The sequence below is a fragment of the Tursiops truncatus genome, chromosome 3, assembly GCF_011762595.2.
Source record: "Tursiops truncatus isolate mTurTru1 chromosome 3, mTurTru1.mat.Y, whole genome shotgun sequence".
Taxonomy (NCBI): Eukaryota; Metazoa; Chordata; class Mammalia; order Artiodactyla; family Delphinidae; genus Tursiops; species Tursiops truncatus.
Genome location: NC_047036.1, coordinates 129,756,569 through 129,768,654, shown reverse-complemented (window position 1 = coordinate 129,768,654; position 12,086 = coordinate 129,756,569). Strand labels below are relative to the sequence as shown.

General features: G+C 45.9%; 1 protein-coding gene across 6 annotated transcripts in view; it reads right to left on the bottom strand.

Moving 5' to 3' along the window:
* GALNT10 (polypeptide N-acetylgalactosaminyltransferase 10) overlaps nucleotides 1–12,086 on the bottom strand; it is a 237,757-nt gene that overhangs the window by 117,354 nt on the left and 108,317 nt on the right. For all 6 annotated transcript variants that reach the window (XR_004525933.2, XM_033853499.2, XM_033853502.2 and 3 more), the window contains 2 exons: nucleotides 8,572–8,674; nucleotides 5,796–5,934 (listed from right to left, as the gene is read on the bottom strand). Coding sequence is in view for 5 of the 6 variants with exons in the window: in XM_033853499.2 (XP_033709390.1) it covers nucleotides 5,796–5,934; nucleotides 8,572–8,674 (242 nt within the window). In the remaining variant the exon portion in view is untranslated. The remainder of the gene's footprint in view (nucleotides 1–5,795; nucleotides 5,935–8,571; nucleotides 8,675–12,086) is intronic.

Sequence of the window (12,086 nt, the reverse complement as noted above, 5' to 3'; positions counted from 1 at the left end):
TTCAAATGACATTATACCACTTCGTAAGTAGGAGAACCTTACTATGTTACATTTCTCCCCTCTAACCTTTATGGTGGGATATATTTTACTTTTATCTATGCTTTAAACACAAGGATATGTTATTATTTTGGGTTACACAGTCAGATATCTTTTTGAAAGATTTAAACAGTAAGAAAAAATTATATGTATTTACCTACATAGTTACTATTTCCAGTGATCTTCATTCTTTGAGAATGAAGATTCCTTGCTGCTTTTGTAGCCTGTGGGGATGTAAAGGCACTCAACAGAATCCAGGCCTATTATAATAATATGAGCTTATAAATTCTTTTGAGGAAATTGAGCACATACCGTAAAGTAACCATGTTAATTTAACAAAAAGGAAAAATCAAGAAGGAACATGGAACCAAGAGTCTGGTAGACTCGGGCCTTTTCTTGTGACATAGATGCCATTCAGGTTCATTCATTACTGGAAGCTATATTCATGGACTGGAGAAAGCAGGTCAGGATTGTAGGCTGCTTTCACCCCCACCATGGATAATCTTTGCACGGAAGAAGCTGATCATCCAACGGAGGGGTGTGCCCAGGAACTTTTAGACCCAGGCAACTTCCAGCAGTTGGGACTCCGCTTCTACCAGCTCTGTGCCCTGGAGGGGGCCTCCATGTGTGGCTGCCACGCAGCCCAGCAGGGCTCCTGGGGAGAAGAAAAGTGGGCCAGCCCACCAGCCATCCTTGTTCCTGTTCCCTTGGCAGGAGGGGCCAAGGGCAGGCCTGCTCAGAGCCAGCTGGCCACCTCCCACATGCAAACCCAGCAAGTGGGGCCAGACCACCTAGTCTCCACTCTCCGTGGCTGCACGTCCCTGGTGCAGCTTCTGGAGGAAGCAAATGCAGCTGGCACAAACAAACAGCCCCTTGGTCCTGTCCTTGACAGGCTGCTGCCAAAATTCAGTTTGAAGGAGTAGAAGGCAAATATAAACCTCAGCTCCTGCCAGAGAAGCTGTTTAAGCTAAAAGCAACAGGAGGGACTGAGTGGCTTGACTGCTCTAACTTCTTCACACATTTCTGCTGTCAAACTGCAGGAAAGATTCTGCCACCCCACTTTCCCTGGAAAAAAAGAAAAGCTCTTCAAGACATCTGTCAACTCATTTAGGAAAAGTCAGCTTCCCAATGGGATAATCCATGTGAGACAGTTTCTTGCAATTGAGTAAGCAATTTGAGTTTTTATCTTATCAAAATAAGTGCTGGGGGCTTCCCTGGTGGCGCAGTGGTTGAGAATCTGCCTGCCAATGCAGGGGACATGGGTTCGAGCCCCGGTCTGGGAAGATCCCACATGCCGCGGAGCAACTAGGCCCGTGAGCCACAACTACTGAGCCTGCGCGTCTGGAGCCTGTGTTCCGCAATGGGAGAGGCCGCGATAGAGAGAGGCCCGCGCACCGCGATGAAGAGTGGCCCCCGCTTGCCACAACTAGAGAAAGCCCTCGCACAGAAACGAAGACCCAACACAGCCATAAATAAATAAATAAATAATTTTTTAAAAAAGATAATAAGTGCTGCTATTTGCCAATGTGGACTAATACAGATTAAATAGAGTTGATTCTTAACTTTCAGGTATTATAATAGGATATTCTGGATGAGATTCCATTTTTCCTTGGTTTGGATCTTTCATATTTTTATTTCCTCTTTTTCACACCATTGTCCTTCTGCTTTCTTCTTTCCCTTCTTGATGTTTCCTTTCCTGTTCTTCACACTGGTCTATCTTATACCAATCATGCCTCAACCCTCCTTTCCCTCCTTTCCTGTTGATATTTTTTCTTCCTCCTGCTGCCCTTCCTCTTGCCTGCTCATCACTGCTCTCCTTCTCCCCTTCAGCTCAGCTTCAATGCTCATTTGCCCTGTGACCCTACAGGATGGAGTGTGCTTAGTTGCATGCTTTTCTTTTCAATCAATCCCAGAACACTTTGCTTTTACAGAGACCTGCCCAACCAGGAAATTTCTCTGAACTCAGTGCCTTTGGCTTTTCTCAATAGCTCTCCTTAACTTCTGCCTAGAATTCCATTTGTTGAAAGGTGCCAGTTGTATAGGTGCCAAATATTTGAGGTCTTGTTATGTAATCAGAAACGGATATTTTAAATCAGGGAATTTTAGCAGTGCTCTAGTGCTTAAATGAGTCTTAATGAATACATATTCAAGACTTAAAGCAAAAAAACAAACTTTCATATGAAAAAATTAACAACAAACTACGGCAAATGTGAAATGGATGTTTATAGATGTTCATATTAAATTGCTTCTTATCAGAGCAATGTAAACAATTTTCTTAGCTCTGCAAAATTCCACTGTAGCCCCTTCCGTCAAATTGTAAAGTAAAGCAGCTTAATGATTTTATAAAATCCATCTTTACCGTTAAAAAAAAAAGTCAGCTTCCACAACGGGATTCTAAAAAAGGGTGGGTGTCAGGAGCGTTGGATTTAGCGACATCTTTTGCCATAACTTGGACACTGGTTGGGTGGGTGGGCTGGTAATACAGGAGAGCCTTAGGCTCAATTCACATCCACCCAGAACTGGGCCTCCTCCCCTTAAACCCAAACCCTGAACCTCTCTGCCAGGTTGGTGAAGCCTATCGTCACTTCTCAGAACAGTGTGTACAATGAATAAAATAAAATAGATGAGCTTGTAAAGGAAACCAGTTAGACTGAAATACTGTTATCAAAATAATAAAAGAATTTGAAATAGAGTCATAAATGTGCTTCTTCATTAACACATTAAATGACAAGATCTAGTGGAAGTTCTAAAAACTACCTTCATTCCAAAGCAGTGATGAGTATCTGTGACATTTCAAGATATCTGTAAAGTGATGGGAAAGTAAATGATTTCTTTTGGTGAAGATATCATAGGTGCTTCGTTGTCTACAGTCATAACTGAAGGGAACACCAGATTTCAGTGAGAGGTTCATGAAAAGAAAAATGCAATGTTGTTCTCATCCAAGTTTACAGACCCTCCTGAATTCTATTCACAGACCTATCTGTGGGTCCAAGGACGCCTTCCTTGATTATGAAGACCTTTCTTCTTCTGGACTGTCGGGAGAGAGCACTGCACTGGGAGACAAAACGGTTTGTTCCCTGCCCCTTGCTCTCCCTCTAACAGCTGGGAGACTCGCCCCTTTAGTTGTTAAGGCAAAGCACCGTCTTGCTTAGTCCTCTCCCGCAGAGGCTGGTGTCGGGTGGGGGTGTCCCCTGGGGTTCCAAAGCACCCTGTGCCTACTCCCTCACTGGCTCTCACCTGTGGGGTAATGACCTGCTCCTGCCATCCACCCCCTGCTCTTGCCCAAAGCAGCAATAATGGCTCATTTATCATTGTGTTCCTGGTATTCAGCACAGGGCTTGGTACACAGAAGACCATGAATATACATTTACTGGATGAACAGATGAATGAATGGATGAAAGCATCTCTCTCTCACTGTAAAAATATTCCTTATTTCACACCAGCAGTTCTCAACCCTGGCTATATGCGAGAATCACGTTCTGAGATTTCAGAAGATCCTCAGACCCAGGCTATCCCTCCAGAGATTCAGACTCCAGTGGCTGGGGTAGGGCCCCAGCTTTTGTATTTTTTTAAAACCACCCCAGGTATAGCCAGAGTTGAGAACCTACAGAACCACAGAGCAGTAGCTGAGGTAAGAGAATAATGCTCCCAGATGAAACTTCTTTCCCAGACTTAGAAAGATGAAATTAGTGCAGAATTCTGAACTCTGCGAGGGGCTAAACATATAAATTGAGTTTCTGACCCTCAGAGTCGGGTCACGGTTCTGAATCCAACAACATCAGTAATATCTGAACTACATTCTCAGACTTAGGTGAAAAAAATCCCGGGCTTGACAGTGAAGACCATGAAACGAAGAGCAAACGCCCGAGCAAGCCCTGCAAGGCCCTCGCTCCCTCCCCTCGCTGCAAGAAATCCTTGCGAACTGGGCCCCGTCCTGGGCAAGCAGCACACCTTCCGGCTGGGGATTCCTAGCTGTGTGCTTTCCTCATCTACAAAGTGGAGATGATAATAAAAACGCCAACCTCAAAGTACTATTAGAGGAACTGAAAGATGTAAGCGGGCAGAAAGCGTTTTGTAAGTAGCCACACATGCTATCGAGATTCTTCATTATTACATTCTACCAATTGAGTCCTTATAGGTGGAAAGACCTTATGACTTAGGGATTCTAGGTCAGACTCCCTGCATGTAAATTCTAGCGCCACCTCTTACCAGCTGTATCATCTCACGGTAACTATTTAACTTTTTTTTTTTTGGCCTCAATTCCTTATCTGTAAAATGGTGATAATAAAGGTACCTATCTCATAGGGTTTTTGGAAGGTTTGGCTGAATTAATGTACTTAAAGTACCCTTGGTTCTGGGGCTGGTAGATGCAAACTATTACATTTAGAATGGATAAACAACAAGGTCCTACTGTAGAGCACAGGGAACTCTATTCAATATCCTGTGATAAACCATAATGGAAAAGAATATTAAAAAAGAATGTATACATAAAACTTCAGCTTTGCATCGGAATCCCCTGGAGGGCTTGTTAAAACACGGACGGCCGGGCCCCTATGCAGAGCTTTTGATTCAGTAGACCTGGGCTGAGATCCAGCAGTTTGCATGTCTAACAAGCTCTTAGGTGATGCTGCTGTTGCTGGCCTGGGAACCACACTCTGAGAACAGCTGGCTTAGAATAATGCTTGGCATACAGTAAGTACCTAATAAGTGTTAGCTGTTATTATCTTTTCCCGGCTTCGAATTTCTTAGTCCCTGAGCGAAACAGTTTATGCTCCACTTCTACTCAGTACTGCCTTCGTGAAGAAACAATTTTGAAATCTTCTGCTTGCAGTGGTTCCCAAAGTGTGACCCCACAAACATCATGCGGGGGCTTACTTGTAATGAAGTTCTTGGGCCCCGACCCAGATCTACTGAATCAGGGATTATTGGCGTGAGGCTCAAGGTCCTGTGTTCGAACTAACAGCCCTCCAGGTGATTCTAATGCACAGCAACTTTAAGAGATAGCCCTCTGCTAGAAAATCACCATGACTACTACGGTACTCCTATTAAAAAGGGGAGGCAGGATGGCTTAAGATCCAGAGTATAGTTTTTGGTTGAACTGCAGCTCAAGAACTGGCTCAGCTTCTTAGTGTGGCCCTACATGAGTTATAATACCCCTCTAAGCCTCAGTTTCCTCATCTGTAAAAATGGGCATCATCACAGGACCTACATCACAAGGACCTGAGACAATGCAAATGAAGTGCCTGACACACGCTACCTGTTCAAAGAATGTTAGCTGCCACTGTTATCTTTATAATCATTAGGATATGTCCTCTCTCAAAGTGAGTTAAGATAGCTTATAACCAACATATAGATGTACAGGTGCACAGGATAGCTAAAATAAAGATTAAAAAAATAAAAATGTCACACAAAGAAGGTGGAGAAAGGGAGGGTTGAAATGGCTGCTGCAACTGTCTTGCAAATTGAGGTCTGGACTTCCCTGTGGGCTAGAGTCAAAAACGGAAATACAGAGGTCATGGTTTCCGCTGGTTGAAAAGAGGAAGGAGACCAGCTCTTTTGGAGAGACAATATTCTCCCTCGGCCACACCAGTTCTAAATTCTAGGAGAATCTGATCACACGAACCTGTGCACGAAGGCCCTGGGTAACAGGAGGAAATCTCCTCCAGCAGTGCTTTATGTACCTTTTTCTTTAATTAATTCTCAACAAGAGCCCAGGGCAAGATCCTTAGATCCCAGAAGATGAGAGATGTTACACTCACTTTGGGTGCCGAATATCAGGGAGAGAGCGATTCAGGGAGATTTTATCACTGACGTAAATGTTAAATCCATTTTCTCGGTATGCCTGATCCACTCTTTCAGCATCGGTCATGGGGAAGGGCCTCCCTTGTTCTCCGTTTCCTAGGAGCAAAGAGCAAAGTCAGTGTTGCCAATTAAATGGCGTGGGGAAGGGAAGATGAAAAATATGGTTAAATCACCAAGATAGAACTTTACACTTGATATACAGCGTTCCTCCAGATTTTGCAGGGCTAAAGAGGTGAGGGGAATGAGACTCAGCCATGGGCGTATCATGCACTTCAGACCTGTTCTCATGTAATGTCCCCAGCAAAGTTGTCAGGGTAGGCATACGAGCCCTCATTCTATAGACAGATAAACCAGGACGCAGAAAGGCTATAAAACCAGGTCTCTGGGCTCCAAAGCCCATGCTTCCCCCACTCTGCCAGGAGCCCCAAACATCCCTGACCCTGAAGTCTGATCACCTGGACGGGAGGCCAGGTCACTTGCCCTATAAGCTGATCAACCTTGGGCCAGTACTACCTCTCTGAACTGTAGCTTGTTCCTGTCTGGTACCCACACCACGCTGAGAAAGTCAAATGAGAGGTTGCATACATGAAAGCTTTCTGTAAACTATGAACCCTATTAACCATGTGAGGAAATACTATGATTACTCTCCAGGCAAGGCAAGCTTTATATATAAATCAAAATTGCCACAAATGATAAAAGATGTTTTGATTTTTTTTAAGCCAGCAAACAAATTAAGATTTGCCTAGCCTAGGCCTGGATTGCCTGAAAAGTGTTGTTTTGAGCAATGGATTTGGGTGGATCCAGTACCAGTTTTCCTCTCTCTTTACAATCCATCTGGGGAAAGAGTCCCTGATGCTCTAGGAAATTACTCTCTGGGTTCCCAGGGTGCAGATGGTACGTGGGGATGTCCCCCAACCCCTGCAATAATAGCCCAAGCATCTGCCATTGGCAAGGGTCTGGAAGAAAGGGTAATAAAAGTCAGCTGATTCAACATCACCTCATCTTCTGGAGCCCACGGACTGAGAAACACCCCATTTACTTTGCAAAGTAAATGTTGACATCAGCTTGATGAGAAGGTGCAAGCAAAGAGGGGAGCCCAGGGGTGGTGTCTACTCCAATCCAGCCCAACGAGAGAGAGGACTCCGCCACCTGTAACTTGCATTGCTCTGTGATAAGACACTGCTGGCCAGTGCCCAGCACAGATCCTGCAAGGGACACAAATGCAACAGGCAGAAAAAGAAGAGCAGAAGCATCTGTTCGGGCGGGGAGGGAAGCTTCGGGAAGGCAGTGCAGGAGAGTGACTCAGAGTTCAGGCCCTGGAGCTGGGCAGAGTGGAGTTTGAAGCCCGCCCTGCTGCTCCCAGCTGTGTCATCTCAGGAGCGCCTTCAGCCTTTCTACGTCTTGAGTTTTGCCTTTTGTATTCCCTGGGATGAGAAGGTTCGATGTGATGATTAAGGAGGGAATGCAGGGCAAGATGCCTGGCACACAGTGAGTGCTCAACACATGCTGGTTATTATTACTCTCAATAATGTCGCCACTGCTTACTCTTTTCTGGCTAGTTAGCCCAATGTTCCAATAATTCCGGTATAACTGCCTGAAAAATTAGCTCTTTTCAAATGTTTCCTTTCTTAAGGAAACATTTTAAATCATGTTTAAAATTTTAAAAAAATTTTGAAACATTTTAAATCCCCTTCATTTTAAATCACTGGCATATAGAAAAATGCATGTCCTGTCTTCGCTTTCCCTGACCATCAGTTGTTACATCAGCTCTATTCAGAGCCTTACTGTCATCTGGTTTTGTCATTGTATAACTTAAAAAAAAAAAATCAATACTGGTGGGTACCCCTGAGATGAAAATGAATAAAATACAATCCCTTATATTTCTACGGTGCTTTCCAGTATTGTAAATTGTACTTTGCTTGTCACCTTCACAACAACACCCTGAGGTTATCAAAGTGTGAAGCATGAGCCCCACTGACAGAGGGGGAAACCGAGGCTCCAGGAGATGGAATTTATGTGATGGTCACATGGCTGGTAGGTGGTATCTGAGCTGCTCTCCTGGCTCCTAGCCCAGGCTCTCTCGAGATGACTCGCCACAGAAATTATGTGGCGAGTCACCCCACCCCTTCCCAACTCTGCAGTGTAACAGGAACAGTTCCAAAGGCTAATTAGGCAAAGAAAACTTCAGCTGATTCATTCAACCTTGTGGCTATGGTGCTGGGTAGGGATCAACTCAGCCCTCTAGACCTGAGTTCAAGTCCCAAGCCTGCCTCTTTCTCACTGTGTGACTATAGGCAAATTACCCCACCTCTCTGAGCTCCAGGTCCCTTCTCATCAAATGCGCTACAAAGGTTGGTGAGGAGTTTCACCAACAAAAGTGTGGACCTTGGGCCTTGTTCACCATACGCGTTCAATAAGTGTTGGCTCTTATGATTACTGCTCCTCATTTTAGTGGTAAAATATCTTCGAGGAGGGAGACATTTTCTATCACCATAGAGGTAGCAGGGCAAAGTCGCGAAGGCAGTGGATCTGGTGGTGTGAGTGGAGAAAGGGGTCAGCTAACAGGTGAAGCGGGGGATCCCAGGAACCAGGGGAAGGATGACGGCAAACGGACAGGAAGTCAACAGGAGGTCCAGATACCCCCGTTAAACACACACATTCACGCACACACATACACATGCGCGTGTGCAAACACTCTCCAGGGGACCGTCCAAGGATGCTCTGCTCTCGTACCTACACGCTGAGCATCCCTCTTGATGGCTTCTTTGTCGTGCCAGTCCTTCAGCTTCTGCCCATCTCCCAAGAAAAAGGTCTTCTTTTGCTGATTGTGTGAGCCCTTAAAAAAAGACAAAAATTGTGAGATAGAAGAAAAGGGGAAATAAGTTTAATAACAGAGACCCAGAAATTACACTGCCTAAGGGAGCTTTCAGTATTGATTGAATGTCTGTCCTCATTGGTTCATTTATTAATATCCTCAGTATAGCTTTGTTAGTCCTGCTCCGTGCCAGCCAGGTGTGCAAAGTTCAGAAAGATGACACACAGTGTCCATCCTCCTGGAACTTACAAACCCGTGGCAGAGAAAACAGATGGACAGACATTCCTTTCATGGAAGAGAGAAAGAGGTAGGTGTGATGCTGTCCAACAGAAATATAACATGAGCCACCTAGGTGAGCTGCATATGTAACTTTACATTTTCTAGTATTCACATTTAAAAAACATTTTTTTTTTTTTTTGGCGGTACGCGGGCCTCTCACTGTTGTGGCCTCTCCCGTTGTGGAGCACAGGCTCCGGACGCGCAGGCTCAGCGGCCATGGCTCACGGGCCTAGCCGCTCCACGGCATGTGGGATCTTCCCAGACCGGGGCACGAACCCGTGTCCCCTGCATCGGCAGGCGGACTCTCAACCACTGCGCCACCAGGGAAGCCCTAAAAATTTTTTTAAAAACAGGTGAAGTGAGGGACTTCCCTGGTGGTCCAGTGGTTAAGACTCCGTGCTCCCAATGCAGGGGGCCCGGGTTTGATTCCTGGTCAGGGAACTAGATCCCGCATGAAGAATCTAAAGATCCCACGTGCCGCAACCCAGACCCAGCACAACCAAATTAAAAAAAAGAAAGGTGAAGTGAGTTTTGATAATACATTTCATTTAGCTCCATATACTCCATCTAAAGTATTATCATTTCAACACACAGTGGGAAAAAGTGTTGAGGTACTCTACGTTCTTTCTTTTTTTTGGACTAAGTCTTCAAAATCCAGTGTGTGTATTTCACACTTGTGTTCATCTCAGTTCAGCCTCATTCCAAGTGCTCAAGAGCCATAGGTGGCTCCATACTAGACAGGGCAGAAGCAGTGAATTTTGGGTGAGAGGTCTGGAGAGAGTGCTAGAGGACTTCACTTCTGCCTGGGAGAACTGGGGAAGGTTTTACGGACATGGGTGCCTTTGGATTGGGCTTCAGATAAGCGAAATGAGAGGCAGGCAGAGCACGTGGCCTGGGCATAGACTTCCAGGTGCAGGTGGAGCACGGCAGGGCTGGGCTGGGCCCGAGGAGCACAGAGCACAGGAAGAGAAGTCGGGTCTTGGTCATCTCTGCAGTCCCAAAGAAGGCCCAGTCCCAAAGAGGGGGAACAGTTGTCAAATGTGTGTGGAAGGTCTGAACAAGCACTTAGATGGCTGAAAGAAAACAGGAATATATAGTAGCCAGGGGCTGGGAGAGGAAGGCATTTATTTTGTGTTCCGGAAGGTGAGCCCATGCTGGAGGGCCAATTAGGAAGCAGTTCCCCTAATTAAAGGAGGCCGCATTCCAGTGTCTGGGGTCATCAGAAGGTGTCAGATGCTTTCCCACGCCAAGAGTCGAGTCTAAGCACTTGGCCCCAGGGCTCAGTGAGAGTCTTCCCAAGGTAACACTGCTCCACACGGCTGTTTAAATACCTGTGTTCACCTACATGAGAACAGCTTTCCACCTCACCTTGCCCATTAAAAACCCCAGAGACCTGTTCTCGTCACTGTGGCATGCAGAATCCACTAGTCCTATTTCCTATATAATTAACTAGGCCCTGAATGCGTGGTGTGCTGGAACATTAGCACTAACAAGAAGCCACTGGAATAAAATCATCCCCACGCCTGTTTATTAAGGCTCCGGCTGATTCTCGCGTTAGCAGATTTTCCACAACGGCTCTAATGATAATGACAATCCTTGGCATTCCCTCTCCTACAGACCCCTCTGAGTTGCAAGAAGAAAACTCTGAAAGTGGGCCTGCCAGATGTTGTGGTCAGAGAGGGAAAGAAAACTGCAAAAACAAAGGCCACGTGCCTGCAAACAGTTCTCGGGGGCTTAGAAATCACAGGAGCTGAGCTGGAAGTTCCTTCAGCAGGTTTCAACTGTGGTGAGCTACATTTCTACAGGAGACCCTTCAGTGCTGCCTTGGGAAGGTGGAGGCTGAGAGTAAGAGCTTGACTCCCCTCCTTCAATCAGACCCGCAATGCATCTGTCTGTTTTTTATACCGGAGTTCTATGTGGGATTTCATTTTTAAAAGGACCTCTGCTAAAAACAAACTGACGATCAAGTCTCCAAACAAGTGAACACATATACTTGGAAACTGAGCTGAGGACACTGCCCTATTTCACAGACAGGGAAACTGAATCTTGGAATGGGTCAGGGACCTACCCGAAGTAAGTATTCTACCTCTAGATGTCAGGATTGGTCGGTCAAGAGCTGGTGAGCAATCTTTCCTCCAGCCCTCCCTCCCAATTCCTTCTCCCTCTTCTGCTACCCAAAGACTGGGAACTTCCACTGACGATGTTAGCTCACTGGTGGACCTAAAGAGGTTCTGCAAAGCGCGGCTGCCTTAATGGAAGGAACCAATCTAAAGTGGTTCTCAAAACGTGAACCAGGAGCATCCACACCGGTTGGGAACTTGTTAGAAATGCAGATTCCCGAGCCCTGCCCAGGAAGTAGCAGCAGCAACTCTGGGGGTGGGGCCTGGCAATCTGGGTTTTAATAAGTCCTCCAAGAGATTGTGATGCACACTCCCATTTGAGAACTACTGGTCCAGAACGAAGGAGGCCATAATCCTGCCTCCTCTGTGCCGGTCAGGCTACACCTGGGCTATTGTATCCAAGCTGGGCAGATATTCATCATCAATGGTCACAAAAACCTTAGATGTGATCACTGGCAAACACAATCTGCTGGCTTCTGGGGATCTTTTTTTTTTTTTTTAACTGCCAGCATGACAAAAATGGAGGGATTTCTTATTGTTTTATCAAGATTCATTGGCTTCTCCTGAAAACTCAAAAGACACGTCTGTGCTCTGACCGAGCTGGGCCAGCACATGGCTCTCCACTTTGCCACAGTCCCCCGCCATTCCTTAGTGCATTTCACCTGCCTCTCATCTCTCACTTGTCTTACTTTCCTGGCCCCAGGGAGTTTGCAACAGGCTGCCACATACAGGTATGTATGAGGAAGATTAGAAACTGTGTTGTAGGAGGACTGGGAGATGGGAAGCCGTGGGGGACACAGGAGCATCTGTCTTGTTCTCTGAGGCCCTGAGGCTAGCGTGAGTGCCAAGGGCAGAAATTACTGAATGACTGAGGGATTAGTTTAAGATAAGAAATTCTAAAAGTTGGACTGGTATTAGGGTGAAACAGGGGCACTTGGAAGAAGATAGAGGAGGCCAGGAATAGGATGCTCGCCTGTTCATCAGGATGTGAAGGAGGGGACTCAAGTGCGGGGTTAGGGCTAGCGCTTCTCGAA